Source organism: Streptopelia decaocto, assembly GCF_964273445.1.
Source record: "Streptopelia decaocto genome assembly, chromosome: Z".
Lineage (NCBI taxonomy): Eukaryota > Metazoa > Chordata > Aves > Columbiformes > Columbidae > Streptopelia > Streptopelia decaocto.
The window spans coordinates 82,006,505-82,030,878 of NC_138657.1; the positions used below are offsets into that span (position 1 = coordinate 82,006,505).

Sequence of the window (24,374 nt, forward strand, 5' to 3'; positions counted from 1 at the left end):
GCGCGAGGCCGCGCCGCGCGACAGGCAGCACCCGCGCCTCGAGCGCGGCATCCTGCTGTGCTGCACCGCGCGTGCTGCACCGTGCCCTGCTGCACCGCGCGTGCTGCACGGCGCCGTGATACACCGTGATACACCGTGTCCGGCCGTGCTGCACCGCGCTGCACCGCGCCCGACTCTGCGGCACCGCGCTGCACCGCGCCCGGCTCTGCGGCACCGCGTCGTGCTGCACCGCGCTCGGCCGTCCTGCGCCGTGCGCACCGTGCCCAGCCGCGCCGTACCACGCTGCGCGCACCGCGCCGGCCGTGCAGCTCCGCGCGGCTGCGCTCGGCGCGTGCTTCCGGGCGGCAGCCCCGCCCCGCGCGGGCCGGCGGGAGCCGCGATGGGGGAGCCGGGCCGGAGCGCGGCGGGAGCGCTGCCCCTCAGCCGCCTGGCGCAGCCGCTGCTGCGGCGGCTCAGCGAGCTGCTGGACCGCGCGGTGCCCGGCCGGGGCTGGCGGGAGCTGGCGCAGCGCGCGGGGAGCCGCGGCACGGTCCGGCTGAGGTGAGGGCAGCGGGGCGGGCGGGCCGCGCCTCAGGCCTCTGGGCTCGTCCGGGCGGGAGCATGGAAACCGCCTGGGGACTGTGCCCTCCGGCTGCTTTTGGCGGTATTGGGGTACATGCGTTCATTTTCTTCAGCTATGTCTGCCTGGGTCACATTCTCTAAATCGCTTCCTGATCGTTTTACATCTGTGGCTTTGCAAGATTTTGTTTAGAGGGCAGTATCTCAAAAAAAGGTGGCGTTTCAAATGAAGCACTGAATGTACGTTATGAAGATGTGTCCTTTCTCCATTATGACTGTAGTGATTAATATGGGGAAGTAGAACCTGAGAACTAGAATGTGACCCCTGTCGCTGTGTTTGTTTCTCTGTATTATCCCCTAAAACACTATGAAGTCTACAGAATAAAGTATGTCGCCTCCAAGTCTGCATGGCACTGTGACTTAACGAAGGAAACACTGAACAATCTTTTTAGCGGGAATACATAATCTTGTACCCCCTTTTTGTAGCTGCATTCATTTCCTTATTATCTGTGTTATTTTAATCTGCTATGACTGAAAGTGCATGAAGAGTCAACTCCGTAATTTAAAACTAGCATGTTAGTACCTGGAGATGACCTGGAGCAGGTAACGGCGCGGTGGCCGCGGGTGGGTGTATCAGTTCACCTGCAGCAGCCGCGCTGAAAATCAAAGTCTTCCTGGACTTTCAAGTTAGATTCTGACTCACTCTTTACTGTTTCTGAATTAGGCTCATGAAAATGAAAGGTCCTGTACTTGTTTTTCTGCTGAGACTTCAAAAAGTGAAAATTAGAAGATGTCTTGATACATTTGGTCAGAAGCTTTAGGTACAACCGTCTCCGGTTTTGTGGCAGGCAACTCACTAATACCACTTTCTGTCTGTGTAGGTTTCACTGTATGTATAACCTCTGAACTCTTGAAACTTGAAGGAAATACTGCAAATATGTCCAAATCAGCTAGGAACTTCCATTCTCTATTTTTTTAAACGGTTTTGTTTGTCTGCAAGTGATTTTTAACTCAGCTCCTTTCTGAGGAGAAAGTATTGACAAGCTCTATGCCATGTCCTTTTCATGTTATTTTGTAGCCCCTCGGATTTAGAGCAGTGTTCCCTCAAAGTCCTGGAGCCAGAAGGGAGCCCCAGCCAGAGCCTCCTGAAGCTGCTGGGCGACCGGGGCTGCACGGTGGCGGAGCTGGTGGAGCTGCTGCAGGGCCTGGAGCACACGGAGGCTCTGCAGTGCCTCAGCCTTGCAGGTCAGTTCTGGAGCACAGCCAGGCTCTGCAGGCCTCTCAGGTCAGTTCTGGAGCACATGGGGGCTCTGCAGGCCTCTCAGGTCAGTTCTGGAGCACGTGGGGGCTCTGCAGTGCCTCAGCCTCTCAGGTCAGTTCTGGAGCACGTGGGGGCTCTGCAGTGCCTCAGCCTCTCAGGTCAGTTCTGGAGCACATGGGGGCTCTGCAGGCGTCTCAGGTCAGTTCTGGAGCACGTGGGGGCTCTGCAGTGCCTCAGCCTCTCAGGTCAGTTCTGGAGCACATGGGGGCTCTGCAGGCCTCTCAGGTCAGTTCTGGAGCACATGGGGGCTCTGCAGGCCTCTCAGGTCAGTTCTGGAGCACATGGGGGCTCTGCAGGCCTCTCAGGTCAGCTCTGGATTGTGCTCTCACTGCACTGGGTGTTTCATGCTGGAAACACTTGAAGTAATTATTTTCTACAGTAAGTAAAAACACCGGTAGTGTTTGAATTCCAGTAATTGGTATTCAGATGTTTATCATAGTAATTGGCTCACATGATTCTGAGATTAAAAGTAAGCCAAGTAGATAAGCAGGCTTGATGCAGTATTGTTGTAGACTTGGACTTGGCTGCATGGAGATGACAGGTGCTGTCATTCCCTCTGCTGACGGGTTCCGTGCCAAGCTGTGCCTTTGGGAGATGCTTATAGAACTGAAATGGTCAAGTTAGAAAGACAAGTAGTGTTGCCACCCATCTGTTCAGGTTACAGGTTTCATTAACTGCATTTCATAGCTTACCCTAATTGAATGGGAAGGGTCCAATTAGTATCAGTTCTGGTGCATATTTGATCTAAATTGGACAGAAAAACAGACTAACTAATTGGACAGAAAAACAGACTAACCTAGGATAGAACTAGATTATTTTCTGCTAACAGTCTTCTTGCTTCTTCACAAAAAGTCTAGAAGTGAGGCAGCACAAGGGAGTGCACAAGTAGGGCTGTGCAAACCAAGAGCTTCTTGCTACAGAGCAAAACCAGAGGTGGTCTTGTTATAAATTAGTCCCTTGAAGAACATTATGATCTGTGATAGAATGGATTAAACTTCCTCAAAGGATGACTGGGTAGCTTCATAGAGACTGAGAAACAGCAACCAAGAGAAACCAAAGCAAAGGGTACCTGAAGAAAGTCTAGATCAAAAATAATTTTGAACTACTTAAAAAGAAGTGGTAGGCCTTGATATTTGCAGTGAGTTTGTTTCAATGTTCAGGAGTGGCTGATGCTTGAAGTCAAAGCACAGATTTGCAGCTGCCCATTTGTTCTAATAAACTGAAAAGAGGTTAACTGTTGCTCACGTTCCTTTAGGAAGGGGATTGTTTCGTGTAGGGCCTCTATAGCACCATTCTGCTTTGTTAGGTGCTTTTCTGCCAGCTTAGTTGGTGCAGTTAAAATGACAGAAATCTTTGTGAGCCTATGGGTGTACGGGTTAATGAGAGTACAGTGTTGGTGTTGCTCAGTGGTCTGTTCTGGCAGTGATGCTACTTCAGTAGCTTTAGGGCAGAGATGTGTTGTTAGAAGCTGGGACGTTGCTTTGTTTGCAGCAATACAGAGGATTTCTCAGAGAACCATAGATGCCCAGAACCAACTTCCAGAACTTGTTTGTCTCAGAGGTTAGGCACTTGACTGTCACATTTGATTAACTCCGTAGAAGATCTTCTTCTTTTAAAGACATGAAATAGTAGTAATAATAATTTTCATGCATCTCGGGTTCGCACAGCCTGGGCATCTTGTTCCTTGGGTCACTTCTCTGTTCCTTTTCTGCCCTTTTTTAACCTCATCATGTTATGAACTTGCACAAAATGAATGAAACGCGAAGAGCTTTCTCCCAGGCTAAGAAGGAAAAAAGGCCGAATATGCGATTTGTGGTGTTACAGTCTTGTGCAACCTCACGGAGTTGTGGTGATTGAAACGAGGCCAAAGAGGTGGTTTTCCTCTGCAGGCAGGTCTCTGCTCTAGCGATGTAGGCACTTCAGTCTGAATGTGAACAATTGGGTCCGAGTTTCCAGAAATGACTGATAATATCTACTGGTGTGTCAGCTAACGATGTAGCAGTTGGATTATAGTTAAGATTGTAAGTACTTAATTTGCAGTGCACGTTTCAAAGTCTGGGAACCATAAATGTCAGTTTGCCATCCTAAATGGTAAAAATCGAGTTTTGCATTTTCCAGGGAAAATTGAAGAATTATTTCTGTATCATTGTGATCATTCAGAAAATTGAGCCAGAAGGTTTTCTTTTTGAACCATTAAAATTCTGTGATGCTTGCAGGAAGTAGCTGTATAGTGCTGAATGAGTTGCAGGAAAAGAAATGAAACTGTGAAGAAATTATGAATCAGATTTCTTAGAACTTGTTTGTAGTGCTTCCAAGGAGTGCAAAATACTAATCTTACAGAGAATTTGTTTTTGTCAACTACTTTCCTAAGAGATATTAGCAATGCGAATCAGGAGACATTTAAAAAAAAAGTGGAAGTCTTTGGAAGGAACAAGTCTTCTGTCCTTGAAATTGAAATAATATCATTCCTATTTGTTTTGGTTACTGTTAGGTGGTTATGATGCTCAAAACTTGTATTTAACACATTCCTTTTAGCTGTGCAAAACAGCATGGGAACGGTTAATGAGGAGGCGAGGTAGCGATCTTCATGGCTGGGGTGCAGAGGGGAGTTACTGTAGAGAAAGAAAGGCAGGGAATTTTCACGTCTCGTAGCCACCTGTGTGATCAGCTATTTCAGAGCAGGATGGCGTGTGGAGGAGGTTGATACAGCCAGCTTCCGAGATCACGGAATGTCCGAATGTCACATCCTCTCTGTTGCAGTCTGTTGACCACATGGGTTTCTGTTCTGGGTTCAGCCCCTTGATCAAATTGTTACCATTTCTTTCCTCAAACATTCTCTATGAGGAAAAGGTTCTGATGCGCAGCTCAGCTGTTAAACGTGGGGGGGATGGAAAGTAAACAAAAAGAAAACTCCTGGCAGAGTGTAATAAAAAGGCTGGGAGCAAGTGACAACCTTGAGCCGTTTAGTGGGATATTTGCCATCTCTTTGCAGCTTTTTTTTTACACAGCTTCTGGTTTATACTATTCTGTAGGATTACTCCCCCAGCAACTTGGAATGTTGCTGCTGCACCAGACTGCGCTTTCAGCTTCTTCAGTGTATTTTCACTAACTATAAAGAAGGAACTACTTTCGCCCAAAACAGGGAAAGTAAACTGCCTCTTAAAAAAATTGAGTATCTTGTACACACCCCTAGTTTGTATCGGCTTGTTTGTTTCTGAGAGTAATGAAATGGTGATGAAGTGCCTCTGTACTGCTCACTGTTTCTGTGATTTTTCTGTAACTACTTGTACAGGGCCTAGCTAGGATGGAGTTTATTTTCTTCATAGCAGCTCGCATGGTTCTGTGGTTTTGATTTTTCACCAAATCGGTACTGGTAGGACACCGATCCTCTAGCTTTTGCTGAACAGTGTTTGCACAGCATCAAAACCTTCCCTTGCTTCTTGCTCTGCCCCCCGTGAGCAGATTGGGAGTGTGCAGCAGGCTGGAAGGGGGCACAATCAGGCAGATCAGCTCATAAAGTTACATGAGAAATAGTAGAAAAATATACTATGTTGTCGTTAACCTATCCATCTGTCAGGCTGTGCTTAATCTTAATCTGAAAATTAACAACTCCAATAGTTGGGAGTGAGCAAACTCTTAAAACTGAGAATACCTTTCCCACAAAGGATCTGTGGTGCCATTGGAAGTATTATTTGCTTGAGTGAGTAGAGAGCTGCCTGAATGATCTACTTCACATCTTCAGTAAACTCTGTAGAGTAGTGATCAATTTAAGCATGGATTTTATGTAATGGAAGACAATTTTGAATGTCTTGAAGTCATATAACTAATGGGAACTGCGTGTATACACAGTACAAACAAATCCTTTTCAAATATATTTAATGACAGAGACTTTCTTTGCTCAAAGGACAATTTAAACGCAGATTTAAATTGGAGTATTGTATTTCTTAAAAACATTTCTATGTGTAAATTCTTTTTTAAAGGTATAAAGATTGTGGTACAGCCAGACTCTCAAGCAGTGCTCGCTGGTCAGGTCGTCAAGCTGTGTTGTTGGGCAACGGGACACCCATTTGTGCATTACCAGTGGTTCAAGCAGGAAAAAGAGGTAATAGTTTTTTGCTTTTATAAGTGATCCAAATAATAGGTAATCATGTGGGGTGATACTTTTTAAAAAAAAAAAGACTATTACTCTTATTTACAAGGAGAGAAGATTGCTATATGTACTAATAAAAATAGAAGTTTAAGAAATACTGCATAATGACCCTATCAATGTGCTAAACCAATAAGATACTCCCTTATATTCAGACCACTTCATCCTTGGAGGCTGATCTTGGAACGTGACGGTAAGGAAACTGTAAGGTTGGTTGTCTCTCAGCCTACCGAGAAGTTTAACACAGCCTACTGAGAAATAGCCACCCTGGTTGTAAGTATTATTTGTTTAAATGAAGTAAGTTTATGGTATTTAAAAAAAAACTGAAGGAGTTGAGGCTGGTGTTATGGACATTGCAATAAATATTGTCATGTTCGATCCTCGTAACGATTAGATCAATCTAAATGTAAGTATTTCTTGGTTCACCTGTATTTCAGATTCCCCATGGTACCTCTCCAGAGCTGGTTTTGAATCCGGTGAACGTAAACGATTCTGGCTTTTACATCTGTCGAGTGAACAGTGAATCTTCCTTCGTGTTCAGTCGGTGGGCACGACTTGAAGTTTGTGATGTCCAGGGTACCTCTCATGGTGAGTGGCAAAAGCATTTTCTTCTGGAAGTCTGTCTTCCTGCTTGTCAGAGGAATGTGGGTCCCTGGTGCTGTCTTGCACAGATGTGAAAGAGGCCTGATTAAAAATGCAGTGTCCAGTTATGGGGTTCTTGTACTGGTCACAAAAGCAGAAGAGAAATGAAATTCCCCAGTGGTAGATAAGCACAGAGAGGTGGAAAACATGCACAGCCTCAGATCCTTTTAATTCTTAGAAGATTCTTGGACCAGGAAAGCAATTCTTTAACTCTTTTGTTGTTTACCTCTGATTGTAACTTGCTGGAGACTGAGCACACATGGGCTATTCTCAATGTCTGCCTCAAGTGCTCTGGCCTAACAATCAGGACTGCTTCCTCATCATCCATGTGCTGCCAGTCTGAAAATAAAGGTATTTGGGTAAAGGAGTATCTTATGAGGTTCTCTGCTTTTCTAGAAAGAAGTCTTTCCTTGCCAAGGCCAAAACAGCAAACTCCAGCAGAGCGTGTGCGTGCTGGAGGCCTGGACACTTTAGAAAACATAGACACTGTGGAGCGGAAAGAGTTAACTGCTCGCTGGGGAAACGGGGCTGAGGTCTGGAATAAGGTTTGGCAGTCAGCAAAGTGAGGGATCTCCCTTCCAGTCAGTTCTTCTGATCTCAATAGGCTATCACGATCTTAGAATTGTACCGACCAGGAAAGATGACTCGGTCTAAGCCAGAACACCCAGGGAAAAGAAAGAAAGGCTGGGGCTCCGTGGGTCAGCCTGTTGCAGCATATGTGTTTGCTAATACGGTCTTTTCAACTTCATGTAACCAAGCCAGATAATAGTAAAGACAATTTACTGAAATTGTCTTTAAGGAAGAAACACATGAGTTAAACTGAGTCTTTTTGCTGTGAAGTGCGTGTTCATGGGTTTTATAAATGATCAGCCAACAATCAAATGTGTGTTACTTGCGTAAGGAAAGTCCATTCACGTTAGTCTGTATGCGCATAGGTTGTCTCACCTTCTCTTCTTTTTTCCTTCCTTTTTTACTTTTTTTAAGAGGGCTTAATTGGTTTGCCTGAAAACAAGTTGCACATATGTATTCAGCCCCAACTGCAAAACCTGACAGTGGGGGATGCCTTGGTGCTAGAATGTGGAGCCGTTGGAAACCCAATTCCTCATTACCAGTGGTTCAGAAATGGATTTCCCTTGGCAAATGGGAGCAAAAACATCTACACGGTAAGTTACTGCAGAGTGCCAGCCTGGGGGGACTAATGCGTAATCACCTTTAACTTAGCACATAAAGCTTCCTTGGAGAAAACAAAGCTCATTCTCTGGAGGTCTGGTGACATGACTGGTGATGCTTGTGTAGGTAACTTCCGTGGATGTGGAACATCAGGGGACATATTGGTGTCATGTATTCAATGACCGGGAAGACCAAGACAGCGAGAAGATAGAAGTCACTATAGGTAACGAGTTTTTCTGTTTTATATTGGTCAGTCGGTTTATCAATTTCTTCTTATCGATTGAATTTATCAATTCAATTAAGCCAAGCACATAGCCTTCTGTATTTTTAGTTTATCCATTTGTTAAAACAGCTGTGCTTGCTTGCAGCAAATGGAATTTGAGAGATTTATCAGTTATAAAGTGCTTGGAGTTTTTATGGTAGCCAGCGTAGAAATGCTACCCCTTTTTAGCAATGCTAGCATGTACATGGTTTGTCAGCAGATTGCAAGCTGATTTCTTCATGGTTTTTGACAACTAAAACCAGTTTAACTCTTGTTGGTGATATGGGCCGAGTTAGACTGAGTCCTTCAGCAATCAGGACAGGTGAAATTATTCATAGCAAACAGAATAAATGAATATATGAATATAACATGGTTTAGTGTGTGTACATGTATTTGCAGTAAACTGAAGAGAAGATGATCTGTTTATATAGCTTTCAGATACATCTGGGAATACTATTGCATAATTCATATGAAAAGTTTTTTCCTATCCTAAGAAATACTCTAGTTTAGTACTTCTGAGTTTTAGTAATAATTACTGTACAGTGCTGTGGTCGGTGCTGATTTTTACTGCTTTAAAATGAGCCAAATTGCAGAGAAGCGTGGAAGTGACCGTTGTCTTCCACTTTGTGTGCTGACTCTCGTCACTGAGAGCAATTGTCTCCCAATTTTTCCCCCGCTTAAAACACAAGGAAGGAAAGCTATGGCAGTGGAGTGCACAGAAGGTAAAGTAAATCTTTGGTTGTGAATCAATTACTAAAAATTAATGGCGGGGTAATGGACTGCTGAGTGTGTTGCTGGAAAGCATGTCTGGCTTTGGAGCTTCAGTCTATTTTAAAACACGCATGTGTGATGCAACATTCCTTCTGCATGTGCTTTTCTCCTCTTTGCCTTGATACCATGCTCTAGAGCACAAGGGTGAAAAATAAAGCTACTTTCTTCCTCTGTAATACAGGGTGTTTCAAAAAGATTGACCCAGTTTGAAATCACTATATATTTGAAATTGGGTCCATCTTTTTGAAACACACTGTAGTCAGAGGTGTCCATTTTTGCACTGGTTTCGTGTCACGTGCTTACAGTTTCTAGTGAATTGTAAAGATCTTGAGATTTCTTTGGCTGGGGTCAGGAGGCAACGTCCTTACGAGAAGAGCTGAAGCTGTTTAGGAACGCGGGTGACCCGGGTTTCCGAGTCAGCCACTTGCATGGCACAGCTGCTGAGACCAGCTGAGCCTTCGCGTCGTTCTGGCTGCGTTACCTGGTGGGGTGCGATGCAGAAACCTCCTACTTACCTGTAATTTAACTACCCTGAAAAGTAAGACTGCTTGCTCAGGCTGTTGCCTTTTCAGCAGTCCTTCAGGTATCTTTTTGAAACGGGTGATTCCTGTGTCTTGTTCCTTACTCCCTCAAGCTGCCTGCATGCCTGGGGTTGAGGCGTAGTCTGTGGTTTTCCCTTGTTTCGAGGTCTGCTATGTTCTAACGCTCTGTCTAGCATAGCTTAGTGTATCGATGTAGCATTGTCTCTTCTCGGTGTGTGGAATAAACATTGAAAGTTAAATTTACAGAAATGCAAAGCCAAAAGTATTTTAGAATGGCAGTTTGTTTTCTACCGTTCAGCTTCTATGAATAATGGCATGACACTTTACAGTTTTTATTAATAAAAATCTATTTTTTTCTTCTTGTTTAAACTGATTTTATTGGTGTACTTCTCCACAGAAGAGCTAAGTGATCTTCAAGAACCAGGTAAGTGCTACATTTTGGCAGACTTATTTTCTCATCTTCATTTTATGTTACAAATCACTGAAGCTTAGCTGGGTTACAATATATAGTTTACGTTATTTGGATGTATTTATAACTGGGGATTTAATATTGACATATATCACATAAAGAGCAGCACAGCTTTCTGATTCCAATAAATTAACTTGAAGAATAGAGTAAATCATAGGGCTGCTGTTATCTTTGTAAAATCACACAAAGCTTGTCTTTTATACTGTACGTATACTTGTACAGAAGAAATTAGCTTTCTTGTCTGTGGCTTCTTTGGTCCCTTAAGTTTTAGTATGTTGCTGCTCCTTCAGGTGGTGAAGGTGAAAAAGATGTAGGTGTCTCTGACTGTCACCCATGACATACTGAGTTGATACATTTCTTAAATTCATGTTGGAGTGAGCTAATGTGATTCGAAGCCTGTTTGATTTTTATTCTAGAAACATAGATCTAGAGTAGTGCTCCGTAAGGGGTTATCCCTGATCCAGTGTTCCCAAAATCTCCAGTCACAAAGCTCATCTAATTTCCTGGGTTAGACGTCAAAGATACATTTACTTTTGCCAAGACTAGAACTAGTTATTCACATCCTAGTAGGCTATGCTTGCTGGAAGGGCGTGAAGGAAATCAGGTAAACAACAACCACAGAACAACGCCCCAAAACCCCACCAAAACAAACAAAAGAGAGCCCTTTTTTTGTCCTAAACTATTAACTTGTTAGGGAAAGTAGCACCAGTAGACTATGGTGTATGGAACATGCGGTTCATTTTCTGCCATTGGCAGCTGTGGCTCGTTACTGATGATCTGCTCTTTCAATCTGTTTCAAGCAGACCTGCTAGAACAGTCAAATCACAGACCTGTTGGTAAGTAGTTTTGTATTTATTTGGGAATAGATTTTGCTGCGTCTGCCACTGCTAGTGCAGTAATAATGCATGTAAGTAGCTGCAGGGAGTGAGGCTCGTGTATATTTTTGTAGTGCTTTATAATGCTTGCATGCCCTTTCAGTAGTAAACTGTGGTGACGGCACCGGTATTTTTAGTGACTCCGGGGAGTGTCTACAACCTCTCATCTGTTTCAGTTTACTGTTTCGCATTCCTCTGGCCACGGCCTTAGCCAGCGTGTCACTCCCTTGCTTTGAACACTGCAACGGTGTGGTGGATTTTTAAGAAACATAAGAAAATTTGAGGGTTTTGAGAAAGTATACTGGCCATAGCTTTGGCAACTTGTTATATTTCTTCTTGCATGGGGGAATTCAGCAATTGTCTGTTCTTTCAGCAAAATGAAAGAAATGGGAGATATTCTTAGTGACAGGTTATTCGGTCTGAGATGCATCACAGTTCAGATATGTTGACTGTCAGACCGCGCTGAACTGGTTTTTTGGATGAGAAGAGAATTGAGCTGTATTGTTGGTGTTGGATGACACTGAAAATCATACAGTGTTGTGCCTGAAGTGAAATTGGGTACTGTTTTAAGTTTAGAAGAAATTGAATTTAAAGATATTGAACCCATGGAGTATATAAAGGTGCCGTGGTTTTGTTTTTCCTTGATCTTCGCAGCAACAGACAAGGTAGCTCTGTTAATAGGAAATATGAGCTACTGGAATCACCCCCAGCTGAAGGCTCCGATGGTAGATGTCTATGAACTGACCAATTTGCTAAGACAGCTGGATTTCAAAGTTGTTTCTTTGCTGGATCTCACTGAGTCTGAGATGCGAAATGCAGTGGATGAATTTTTACTTCTTCTGGACAAAGGAGTATATGGTAAGAACACGTGATCCCCCTTCCGAAGTAGGTCAGCTTGGTGCTGTATGAAGGACACAAACATCTAGTATTCACCTCTGCCAGCTCAATATATGTGACAGCAAAACGAACTTCATGGCAAATAGCACGTATGTAGAATTGGAAAAGCAGGTAAAAACACCCACCAGCATATCCTCACCTTTGGTTAAAATGTTATTTTTTATTCTTACAACAAATGAAATGTTTGAAGTTTTTTCTTTAACCACTCCTAACACTGCAGTGCACTTTCCTGTTTGACAGCACTGATGTGTTTATCTGCTAAAAGCTGCTGCATCTGCAGAGCGTACTTGACAACACGCAGCGCAGAAGATGCACGTCTGCACTAAGAGGTCGTTAGCACTCGTTTGCAGGAGTCTGCTAGGCAAGAGCAAGAACAGTCTGTTGTGTGACCTGTATCAATGTATTATGAGAACAAGCAGGCAGCAGAGTAGCTGCAGCCTGGGGCAGCAGCCCCTGTGCCTTTAGGAGGCCTCTTGAACCCCTTCATAAACTCCTCTTGTCCCCCTGGTTCCCGTGCCCGCAGGTCAGTGGTTGGCGAGGCCAGGCCCGCGGCACACGTGGGCTGCTCGGTTGTGTTCTGCTGGGGAGGCCGGGGCAGCCCTCAGGACCGCATGCAGGTGTTCTGGGCTTTCTGGTGGACCCTGCTGTTCATCCCGTCGTCTGCTGCTGTCTGCAGAACGCTCTGGTTGTGCTGCAGCATCTCGTCAGTGTTGGGTTTAGTTACGGGAGGACAAACGAAGCCAAGTATGCATACTAGAAGATGTGTGTTTAACACATTGATCTTTTTTCTATAAGTTTTTGTTGAGTCACACATTCATTCGTAAGATACCTGTAACAGAATATTGGTAATAATTTTAAGCTCTGTTCCACATGCTGCACAGGAGGGCCCTTGCTGGGATAACGACTAACCCATCGGATCTGGTATGCTTTGCTACTACGGGTATGCAGTGATTCTTAGGTGATTACTCATGTATTGGGATTCCTTGTCTTGCATGAACTTGATTTCGAGGGACAAAGCACAAGACAGAACTGGTGGCTGTACCGGCCAGGGGAGGGCGTGGGGGAACTGAACACAGAGCAAAACCCTTCCCGTCCCGGGTGGAAAAGGCCTAGGATGACCTGGCTTGGTGGGGAAGAAAAGCTCTTCTGTGGACTGTGAGGTGTTTGCTGCTGACTGCCGCTATTTTTGTCATTTTTCTAAAAGCTAAGATTGCATAAATGACTCAAGAAGTTATTTAGAACAGAGACCAAAAAGTTCTGCCAGTTGTCCTGTTTAAAATGCACAATTCCTATAGTAACACCCACCCAAGAAAACATTATTTGATTCTTTTTTGGAACGTAAAGTCAGATTCTTTCTTAGAATGACTTTTAATGGTGTGTTACCTGATGCTCTGTCTGTGCAGAACTGGCTGATCTGACATTTGGGCATTTATGTCAGAGCCAAAACTTGCATGACATGAAGACTAATTATGGCACTAAAGTTTAGTGGGCTTTCTGATAGCGGTTTTCTCTTTTAGTTCCCTGGGAAACAGACGTGCTTATATATTTGAGTGAGATTTTAGGTTCTTGCACCTTCTTAGTTAGAATTTAGAAACTAAAGTACCGAAAGGCTTATGAAAGCCCTTATAAGGCATATTTTTGCAGTTGTATTTCCCCAGCAAGTTGATGTTTCTGAAAGGTAAGCAGAGCATTCTTCTAGTAGTGTTTGGCCGTAACTACTTCAATTTAAATGGTCACTTTATTCTTTCTGGATAGTGGCTATTAATGGCTTAAAGCATGTAAAAGATGCTGTCAGTGCACAAATAGATGATGATTTATTGCATTTTTAGTGGGCATAGCTCCAAACAGAAGAGGCACAGCGGCAGCTTCTGTTTCGTCCTTGTTACACATATTCGTGATGCCTGATATGACGTTGTGTAATTCTTGCTTACTGCCAGGAAAGTGGCATTTCAAATACTCTTCCTTAACAGCAGGAGTAGTGAACAAACTGATGATGATTGTCTTCTCTAGTGTCTTAGTTTATGTTGTTCTAAATGTAGGGTGCAATTAAGATTGTATTCCCCAAAGGGTAAAAGCATAGACCCATATTTTTAAAGGCTAAAAATAGTTAGGCTACTTTATTGAAAACAAGAGAGAGAGAGAAAGCAGGAGAGAGCAGCAGATATCATGTAAACGCTGACGTCTGTGAGGAACTTGAGCCTACTTAAAACTGTTGTGTCGAAGTGTCTAATGAGGCCCTCCAAACATGTTTACTGTGCTTACCCTGGGTATGCACAGATTTATTTCTGATCGTGAGCTCAACGTATTAACCGTTGCAGGTACTCATAGGATAAGCATAGCACAGTCATCTGCCGGGGTATAAAACAAATATTGTCGTAATTTCTGAGATATTTGTGTTCTTTGAGGAAATACTCTGATAAATTGTGCTTTACATGAAAGATACTTCTTCCATTCCGTCAGTCCAATTACTTATCTAACATACACTTGGAGATCCATATAATCTCCAGTAGAACCTTGATTTATGTCCAGATCCAGACTCTGTGGAAATCAGATATAATCGTTTCGCTTTAAGTCAGTACCTGAGATGCAGTCATGCACTTGGCGCTTAACTTCCTTTTTAACTCTCTTGAAACCACCCGGTCTTGGGTAACCACTGGAATCTTATAAATAGTCTAACAGTCCCTTTATTTGTTCAGGTTTTTAATCATGTGCTTTACATTCCGTGCCCTTTAGAAATCTAAGTTTTAACTGAATGAAGCTGTTGCCGTTTCGCAGGGCTTTGGCAGCTCTCGGGGAGCACGTCCCGCGCGCCCGTTGGCCCCTGCTGGCTGCTCCTGCCCGTTTCCGTGGGGAGCGGGGAGCGCGGGTGGTGGGGCGCGGGTGGTGGAGCGCGGGTGGTGGAGCGCGGGTGGTGGAGCACGGGTGGTGGGGCGCGGGTGGTGGAGCGCGGGTGGTGGAGCACGGGTGGTGGAGCGCGGGCGGTGGGGCGCGGGTGGTGGAGCACGGGCGGTGGGGCGCGGGCGGTGGGGCGCGGGCGGTGGGGCGCGGGCGGTGGAGCGCGGGCGGTGGAGCGCGGGTGGTGGAGCGCGGGTGGTGGAGCGCGGGTGGTGGAGCGCGGGTGGTGGAGCGCGGGTGGTGGAGCGTGGCGGTTTGCGAGGGCCCGGCAGAGCTGCCGGTGACCTGGGAGCTCACAAGCGAACAGGAGCCCTGGGCGTGGTTTGGGGGCTGCAGTTGGATCTCGGTGTTCTCACGAAAGGTGCAGGGCTGTGTGGAGGAAGTGCTCTCATTTGTTGGAGCTCTCTGTAATGAAAAGGAAAAATAACAACCTCCGTGGGCTGATTTAAATGTAGATCATTTTAGTATCTCAGGGTGAGGCTTATTTTGGTTTTTTTCTGAAAATTCAAGTTTTGTAGTGACAGATTTCGTAGCTATTTTTAGTGAGTAATGCCGTAAGAAGACCATATCTCCAGTTACGTAGATACTCATTTCTCTGTTGACTTTGATTCAGCCGCAGCACTGTATACTAACTGGAGATCTGACCCATAGACTGCTTTGTGTAGATGAATAAAGATTATTTTTAGAAGATGGAACTTGCCATAGATAAGCAAAACCAGCACTGGGAACAGGCAAATGGATAAACTACAGAGGAAAGAGTAAAACTAAAGGCTTGAAAAATGCTCTCATTGTGCAAGCAAGGTTCTCCTCTGAGTTTTTCTAGTTAAAGTACTTTTAAGAATTGCCAGTGATTAATGGCAAGTAAAAAAAAATAAGTAAAGGAGAATAATTTTAAAGATAACAGCATCTCATTAGAAAAAGGGAAAGCACTCCGTCCAAACTGCTCAGCGTTATTTTCTCTGGCTGTGAAATCTGCAGTGACTCGCTGCCACTCGGAGCTTTGTAACTGCGCATGTGGAGAGCATGTTTCACAGCTGCCACATTTCCTTCTTCGTGTGTGTGGCTTTTATCTCGTACATGAGATTATTTCTCATATATAAGATTGTTTCTGTTAGAGATCATAACTCTCTCTGTTTTCAGGGAATTTAACTTTGTGGTTTTGATGCACATATCTGATTGATTCAATTGCATGAGTGATTTTTTTGTAACCTGATGTGTCTGTGTATTGTGAAGTTGTTGTTTACGTCGTTCCCTGCCTCCCCTTCCTTCCTGTATTAACAAAGACATATCGATATTAAAAAACCTGTGTGGAGTAGCTTGAATGATCTTCATCTCCCACAGACACACAGTGCGGACGTAGCGCGTGACGTTCGTGACGTGCTGGTATTTACAGAGATGTTCCAATGTGCTCTCCAGTCACATATGTTTTGAACTCCCAGGTTTGTTATACTACGCTGGCCATGGCTACGAAAACTATGGAAACAGCTTCATGGTTCCTGTCGATGCTCCAAACCCCTACCGATCTGCAAACTGTCTGTGTGTGCAGAACATCCTGAAACTAATGCAGGCGAAAGAGACGGGACTCAATGTGTTCCTGCTGGATATGTGTCGGAAAAGGTATCATCTCATAATTCTTGACATTACACGTTTGCAGGATGTTTTTGCTTCCAATAGAAGGAGAGGGTATAATGACAGTACTTTTGGGAAGCGACTGTGAAGTTCAGTTTATTCACTGCAGCAACAGATTAAGATGGAGCCTATTTTAAAAACAAATAAAACCGAACAGCCACTTGGAGAGGATCTGAGGGGTCTTGAGGAGAGCTGGACTCGTGCTGAGGAGAGGTGTCTAGTCTGGCCGAGAATTCGCTGCCCTTGGAAGCTCAGAGTTCCGAGGATGTTGGGCCCGCACACGGGCGCTTTGGAGGTCAGCAGGTTCGTGCACACCGAGCTTGCCTTTGGCCTCGGGTGGAAAGGGGAAGCTGGTGATGAGACACTGAATGGGTGGGCAGATACTTGCCTCTTGATTTGATTTACATTTATTGCTTCTTTGGTTGTTTTTGTTTAAAAGTTACAAAGTGTCAGTCTTATTAGATAAAAGTGAAATTAGGCATCTTAAAGAAGACAAGTTACGCTTTCGCCTTGCATCGTTACCCATCTTCATGGTTACAGGGAGGAGGCAGAATCCATGTGATCACAGACGTTAATTTGGCAGGAGGGCTCAGGTGTAGTGCATGTTTCAGAACTCTTTAGGGACATGCATTTTGTGGACTGCTTTTATTCTGCGGATGTTGTGTCTTTATTTAGAGCTTAAAGATCAACTGGTTTATCCAGTTTTTCTAAACAAAGTACTGTTTTCTTTCCAGGGTAAGAGACTACTATGCCCGATTAAACTTGCCTTTGAATCAGTTCTTCAGTCAGCACTTCTGAAAACTGGTCTCTGGTTCCATAACAGAGACTGGCTAGTGCTGTAGTGTTTGTGGGTACTCTGAGCTTCCCCACTAATGAAATGCCGGCGACCCAATTCAGGTCCACAGTCCGCTCTCCAAACAGAAAATACAGCTACATTAGCCTCATGCCGACCATGCAGACACCATGTTTTGAAAAAAAATAGTGAAGATTTGGGTAGCGTTTGTTATAACCTAAAATGGCTACTTATCAGGAATTATTTTCAAGGCGATTGCAGCTGAACTCTGTATTGGTGAACATAGCATGCCCTCATCTGGGTAACGCATGATGTATGTGTCTTTACAGTGTCTTCATGCAAAGTATTGATGATACTGATTTTTGTCTTTTAGGAGTCAAGGTTCATTCCAGAATTGTAGGAGAGAAAAAAGACACTGTTTCTGAACTGTGCTGTTTCGGTAGTTTGAAGAACTGTAGAATTTGTCACCATTATTTTTTCTCAAATTATTATTGTACTTTTTTATGTTTCCATGTATTGCAGAAATGAATATGATGACACAATTCTTATCTTAGATGCTCTGAAGGTTACAGCCAACATCGTTTTTGGATATGCAACGTAAGGAAGTTTTCCTCTTGCTGCGCCACAGAGGGTTTGAAGCCAGAAGTGGCCGCTGAGATTGTATAGCTAAGCTGTTACAGAAGAGCAGTGACCGTGGTGTTAAAGGACCGCTAATTTATATCCATGTCCGTGTCCTCATACTCTCTCTTTTACGTCGTTCCTTGAGTCATTCCACAGTGTGACTGTGGAGATGCGTTTGTAATGATTGCCAGTATTTCACAGAACCACACGCGGGTTGGGTGGGAAGGGAGCTCGGGATCACCTGGCCCCAGCCGCCTGCTCGGGCATGTTCACTGGAGGAAAAAGCTGTTGAATAGCAGTAGCTGCGCTTTAAGGAATTCTTCCGTGACAAATTAAAGCTCCTCGATAAACAGTTTGACATCAGCTCTGCTCTGTGGCTTGACTGCAAGTGAAACCTTCCCAGGATGAGCTGCTTGCAAGGGAACACAAGAGCAGTTTGGCCTTAGGCAGAACCTGGTTTTCAAGTTGTAGGGTTTCTTTCCCCCATTTTGTGCTCATTTTTACTCCTTTTGTCCTCATGTTGATGTTAATCATGCAGATGTTTCAGGGTTTTTTCCTCGTCTGATCTTGGTGATCTCATAGGTGCCAGGGAGCAGAAGCTTTTGAAATTCAGCAGTCGGGTTTGGCCAATGGAATCTTCATGAAGTTCCTGAAGGACCGTTTGCTGGAAGACAAGAAGATTACTGTACTGCTTGATGAGGTTGCAGAAGGTGAACTCCAGCTCACTGCACTAAGTCTTCTCAGCCTGCATTGCTAGAAACCTTTTTGCTTAAATGTCATTTATCTAATGGTGAATGTGTTAAACTATTTTAAGCTCTTTCTTGTTGCATTCCGTTAAAGCAGCAGCTTTTATCAAGAAGCAGGTGCTACTAAGCAGCACATTAGCAAAGATCATGATATTATAAAGGGATGTGAGCATCTTTAATAGTGATCAATTTTATGCTCTTCCTATTAGTGAACCATATTTTTCTGAGTGTCTTTCTGGATGGAGCTTTGAGTTGTCATATTACTCTTGTCTTGTGGTGTTAGCTGCTAATGGTAATCCAGTCATTTCCACATTCGTTTTAACAACTGAGTCCTGCCTACTTCAGAGAGTGCTCTAGTGATGATAATTATTTGCTCTCTATCAGAGGGTGTAAGGATACCATAAAGGGCAATCCACTATTTTAATATGCCTGGTTCAGTAATTGTCTTTCCAAATTGATAGGAGAAGTGCTAAAGTGAAAACGGTTGAGGGAAAGGTACTGCTTCTGTGCAAACATTGATTTTGAAAGAAAACATATACATCTTCTTTTTAGATATGGGCAAGTGTCACCTTACCAAAGGCAAACAAGCTTTGGAGATCCGCAGCAGCCTGTCTGAGAAAAGGGCATTGACTGATCCCATCCAACAAACCGCATCTTCTGCAGAGTCTCTGGCACGGAACCTGCAGTGGGCCAAAGCTCACGGTATGGTACAGTCTGATTTTGGGGTGATCCCGCTGCTACAATGGGAAAAATAATCTCTAGCCTGCGGGTTGTGATGCTGAATGGAAGTGGAAGAAATTCAAGTTAATCTGAATTATTATAATGAACAAGGTGACATGCAGAATTCACCCTGAGTATCTCTGAGGCCTCTCAAAGGCTGAAGGGGAGGCTTACATGATGTGTGCCTCCAGGGATAATCTCCCAAGAGTCCGTTTGTGTCTGACAGTGACACTTCTGAGCCATCATTAATCCCCTTCTATAGTCGTCACCTAGAATAGCCAGGTGAACTCTATGGTGAAAGGGCATGATGAAAAGTTTCAATGTATACAACCAAGAACACTAAACTAAGAGTGAGATCAGTTCCAGGCTTTCTGGGATACTTTTAACAGGGGTGCTGAGATTTGAAACCTTTTTATTTTTTTCACCTAAATATGCTGGAGTATATTTTGAAATTCTTTGACGGATTGGGCAGAGGGTCAGAGGTGGCGTTTTTAGAAGTAACTAGTGCTGCCGGAAGACCCTTTCACAGATGCGTATTTTTATTTGTGGAGTCAAGCCCTCAATTCTTGTTTGTTAATTGGTTGAAATGCAAAACAGAAATTATGAAGACATTATGGTTTATTTGTGTTAAGCCATGCATAGAAGAGAACGTCTTTGGAATCTGGGAAAAGAGTGGCCTCTATATTTGTATAAAGCTCTGTCTGCAATAATGATAAATAACCCACTTCAGTGGGAGCAGAAGAATCAGTGCAAAGCATACACACACAGAATGGTGTCATTGATCCTTGAGCACTTTAGGGTATGTTCCTGTGGGCTGAGAAAGATCCAAAATGTAAAGAAGACAAACACTGCAGGCTGGGCTTTGTGAATGTGTGCATAGGTTGTGAAAGGAAAAACTGAACGGGAAACTTGTTCTGCAGTCAAATCTAAAGGTTCTTATCATGCTATAGCTGAGTCTTCTATATGTTGGTTATATAGCGTATCACCGTTCCTGGTGTGATTATGGGTACGGAAACCAATTGTTGTGTCAGTGAGCCATGTCTCGGTCACAGCAGCGCGGCCTCGCTGGCGGAGCAGGGCTGGAGCCGCCTCCCTCCGGCAGCGCCCCAGGGGCGCGGGATCACAGCGCTGCTGCGGCGCCGGCTCCCGAGCTGCGCCGCTGCGGGGCAGTGCGGGGCGAGGAGGGATCCGTACCTTCCAAAACTTCGGACTTTAAAACCAAAATAAAAATAAAGAGAAAATGCGAACGCTATGCTTTATTTAGAATGTGATGATACATTATTTATTTGCAGAGCTTCCAGAAAGTATGTATCTTGAATTCAAATGTGGTGTTCAGATTCAGTTGGGGTTTGCAGCCGAGTTTTCCAATGTCATGATAATCTACACGCGCATAGTAAAGAAGCCACCTGAAATAGCGGTTTGCAGAGCCTACGTCACAGACTTCGCGCTCGTAAGTGCTTCCCGCTGGTGTCTGGGTGATCTCTGGTCTGCCCCTGTCCAGCTGCATCTTTGGGAAAGAACGGGTCTGCGTGTGTGTGTCTGTACAGATGCACACATTTACTGGTTTTTAAAATGCATATTTTTAAGATAGATGAAAATCCATAAAAATTAATCTGGGAACATCTTTTTCAAAGTCTCCTTTGTTTTTCATTGTCCAGCGTTAAGTATTTGTTACATTTAAGTAAGGAAGTTGAATGTCAGTAGCTCCTGAGTGAGCTGAGGACACGTCTGCCTTGCAAGACATGCTTTCCTAGGCTTTAGTTCTACAGTTCTTTGCACCTGAGTGATCCTGTCCAGTTACATTGATGTTACTCAGCCGATCACAGTAAGGAGAAGGATAAGAGTAAACCAGAAAGCTCCTCGGGGCAAAAAACTTTCTTTTTTGATGTCTATGAAAGAGGACGTGGGGCAGAAAACCTTCTTAGGTAGAACAAACAGGACACTTCTGATGCTTTATGAATAAAATATTTGAGTTAATGTGCATAATAACTACATGTATTTTTAGCCCACAGAATAAGTGTTAGGTACTGTCCTTCATGGTAGAAGTTAGGTAACAAAAAAGCAGCCCTGAAGCAAGCACAGCAAGTTTGGCAGGAACCACGGGCAGAGGAGGGTGACCTGCCCAAATGTAGCCCCTCTGCCTGCCACTAACAGGGGTTTCTGCAGCTTTGCAAGTGATCCAAGACCAGTGTTCTCTTTTCTTTTAAGAAGAAAATCCTGACTTTATAAAAAGAAATACGGCTATTTTATGATGTACAGATTCTGTACCTTCAACTAAGTTCTCATTTCTTTCTTGCAACAGGACCTGGATGTGGATCCTAAAGAGGCCAACAAAGGAACTCCTGAGGAAACTGGGAGCTATCTGGTGTCCAAGGACCTTCCCAAGCACTGCCTCTACACCAGGCTGAGTTCACTGCAGAAACTAAGGGTTAATATCTATTCTTCTTCACAAGTTTTTTCAGATACTTTAGATTAATCGTGTTGCTTTGCAGTTCTGTTGAGGTAACTCTGTATTGTCTGCACTCTAAGTAACATGTTATTTGGAGGGAAAAAAATGGCTAATAGCATAATTTATTGACTTTAGTTTCTTAGCTGAAAAACAAAAGCCAGGGAATCGATGCTTGTGCCATCTTGATAGCATCGTGCAAGGCACTTCGTATTTTCTAGGCCCGTACTGAACTTTGGCAAGGTGATGATTTTTGCGAAGATCTTCTGTTATGCACTGCGGGGATGTTCCTGTGCCCTGTAGTACAAGCACAATGTGCCCTGAAGCAGAGCTGCATCTTGCAAGGTTATTTGTAGGAGATGAAAATGCTACGTACCGTCTCCTTGCGTTCCAACCCGTGCTCTTGGGCACGCAGTTTTGAAAGGTTCTCACTTGAACATACTGTGGCACTGTTAAGTTGATCTCTGTATCTTTGCGTCGTGAAAATCTGGTGCTGGACGTCACTTGGTATCTCTTCTTCAGCACTTTTGGCAGCTGGTGTAATACAAGTGCTTCTAGAAATAAAGACTGTCAGGTCAGCAAGAATTAACTGAAAGATGCCCTCGGTAAACAAGCCTTGCCTGTGATACGTGTGTAGCTCCTACAAAGGTTAGCCTCCTTCTCCAGTACACTGTGCCTCTTTGAGTGTTTCCTATATTGTTAATTTGGGTGGAAGTGTAACTTTTTTTCCCATCTCTCCCCCCTCCACCTTTTCTCTTTCGCAGGAACACTTGATCTTCACTGTTTGCTTGCACTATGAGTATCCAGGAATAGAAGATACAATGGATGAAAGAAAGGAAGTTAATGTTGGGAAGCCCCTTATTGCTAAATTAGGCCTTCATCATGGATTCAAAACCAAGAACTGCCTCCAGACCTGTTGCGTGGCTAATAATCCTTTTCATAATCAGATGGAATCAAGTCCAGTGGCAAGTCAATACTACATCCCTAGTCATTGCCAACCAAATTCCTGTCCAGGCGTTTACCATCCAAACCGTATGTGCTCGGGCAACATCAGACAGCTGGAGGCATGTTCTTGCAGTGGGACTTCAAGGATATTGGCTACCAGACATGAAGTACAGAATTACTCCCGCCCTGTGGGAAAGAGTAACGTACCAGTGGAGACCACTGATGACACTGTTGAACTGGAATTCCTTCTCTCCAACAGCCTCGGGTTCCCTGAGCAGCAGCAGCCGTGACGCGTTGGGGCATCGCCCTGAGCAGGGACCTGCCGCTGTCTGTCTGTCTGTCTGTCTGCTGGAGTTCGGGGCTTCCGGACGGAGGGACTGGGTGGTCTGGAGGTGGGACCAGGAATGAGATCATGACCAAAACTTTTCAGATGCAGAGAGACAAAACTGGACTGAGAGATTTAGGAGTGAAAAAGGCATGGTTTTTATGTTTTTCTTGTACCATTTGATATTTGTTACAGGGAAGTACCTGAACTCTATTTCCCATTCCATTCTCTGGCGGTCCAGCTAACGAGCTCCGGCAGTCATGAATTTCTGGGAGGGAGCTGTTAGGGGATGAGTGCAGAAAATCCTGGCTGTGGTGGAGTCTCTTGAGATAGTAAAGGCTTGGATCCTCCCAGCTGCTTCTCCAGTACCTACGGGAGTTACGAGATTGACCATAAATCTATTTTTCATAAATCTTCTGTTTTCAGAGAGGAACTGCTCATCCTGTACAGAACCAAGATAAACATGTATAGCTGTCAGAGGAGAAAATGTTGACAGAATTAAGCAGGAAGATGAATTTTCATGTCCTCTACAATTTAACATGATTTTAAAAAATCCATTAGCTCCAAAATGGTAAATGTACCTTTCTTTCTTTCATCTTTCAGTTTCAGTTGTTCAATATCCAGGGATTTCTTTTTACATAACTGTATTAAAATTATGTGTTTATATATGTTGCAACAGCCTCCTATTGAAAATGTAAATGATTGAGCAAAGGGGAGCTTTTACAGAAGTGAATATATTGTGTTTTAATAGTGCAGTGCTCAGAACGTGTCTCCTGGAGGCCTCAGCTTCCCTCCCTCCTCGGGTACGTATTAGACCAGGCTCTGACGTTGCGGTCCCGGGGATGCAGCCGCAGACCGGCCTGGGCCGCGCTCCCCGGTGCCGCGGTCAGCGCGCGGAGCAGCTGCCGGGAGCCAGGCCTGAGCTCAGTTACCAAACAAACATCATCACTTTTTTCATTTTTCCTTTTTTTTTTTTTCTTTTTTTTAAATTTTTTTTAAGAGAACTACGGATTATCAGAGGGAGTGAAGTCACAATTCATACTGTCCCGGGTTGTTTTTATTGTGATCATGTTTCTTTTAAGTAACACATCTGAGATCTTTGCTGATGTGATTTTTGGAAAGGTGGTCTTTTCATGTTCTGGAAGAACACTAAACGGAAATAGCGGGGAGGGTGCCTGTTCATAGCAGGCAAAGTATTGTAATTGCTTCTGCTCTGGTAATACTGATAAGCTGTGTTGCTTTCATTAACATCGCTGTCATCAAGTCATTTGTTTTACGTTAGAGAAATTATTGTAGCAGTTTTCATTAGGCAGGTAGCAAAACCTAGAGCAGGTGAATGCTTGCTGCGGTGGACAGGGCAGTTAGGAGGCGGAGCTGCGGGCGCTGAGCGGGGGGCGCTGCTCACGCCGCGTCAGCGTCTCTTGTCCTCAGGCTGGTCTGTGCTGAAAGGTGTGTCCGTGGGTTTGAATGCAGTTATTTCCAAATCACAGCCATGCTTGAGTGATCTGCAATGAGCTGGAGTGTCTGACTTTCTCCTTTGGAGGGTATTAAATAGTGAAATACTTATTGATGGGTGAGATGTGCCTGTGCATTAATTATC

At 44.2% G+C, this 24,374-nt stretch overlaps 1 protein-coding gene across 6 annotated transcripts; it reads left to right on the forward strand.

The window, feature by feature from the left end:
• The first annotated feature begins 273 nt into the window (after positions 1-273).
• Positions 274-23,440, forward strand: MALT1 (MALT1 paracaspase). Of its 6 annotated transcripts, none has more exons than XM_082075873.1 (17): positions 274-540; positions 1,637-1,803; positions 5,860-5,981; positions 6,464-6,614; positions 7,653-7,831; positions 7,965-8,061; positions 8,694-8,822; positions 9,811-9,837; positions 10,683-10,718; positions 11,412-11,615; positions 15,989-16,166; positions 17,494-17,568; positions 18,175-18,302; positions 18,891-19,040; positions 20,351-20,508; positions 21,361-21,486; positions 22,269-23,440. In XM_082075873.1, exons 1-17 carry the CDS (start codon positions 380-382, stop codon positions 22,737-22,739), a joined length of 2,559 nt encoding a protein of 852 aa, XP_081931999.1. In that variant the 5' UTR covers positions 274-379; the 3' UTR covers positions 22,740-23,440. The 6 variants fall into 6 exon arrangements, with proteins under 6 accessions (XP_081931999.1, XP_081932000.1, XP_081932001.1 ...); XM_082075874.1 differs by having other exon boundaries at positions 275-540; positions 10,686-10,718; XM_082075875.1 differs by having other exon boundaries at positions 276-540; positions 8,790-8,822.
• Positions 23,441-24,374: the final 934 nt, after the last annotated feature.

Coding starts and splice junctions, on each gene's coding strand:
- MALT1 (XM_082075873.1), top strand. CDS start 380: ATGGGGGAGCCGGGCCGGAGCGCGGCGGGAGCGCTGCCCCTCAGCCGC. Junction 6,615..7,652: donor TGTCCAGGGTACCTCTCATG/GTGAGTGGCAAA, acceptor ACTTTTTTTAAG/AGGGCTTAATTGGTTTGCCT. Junction 9,838..10,682: donor AAGTGATCTTCAAGAACCAG/GTAAGTGCTACA, acceptor ATCTGTTTCAAG/CAGACCTGCTAGAACAGTCA.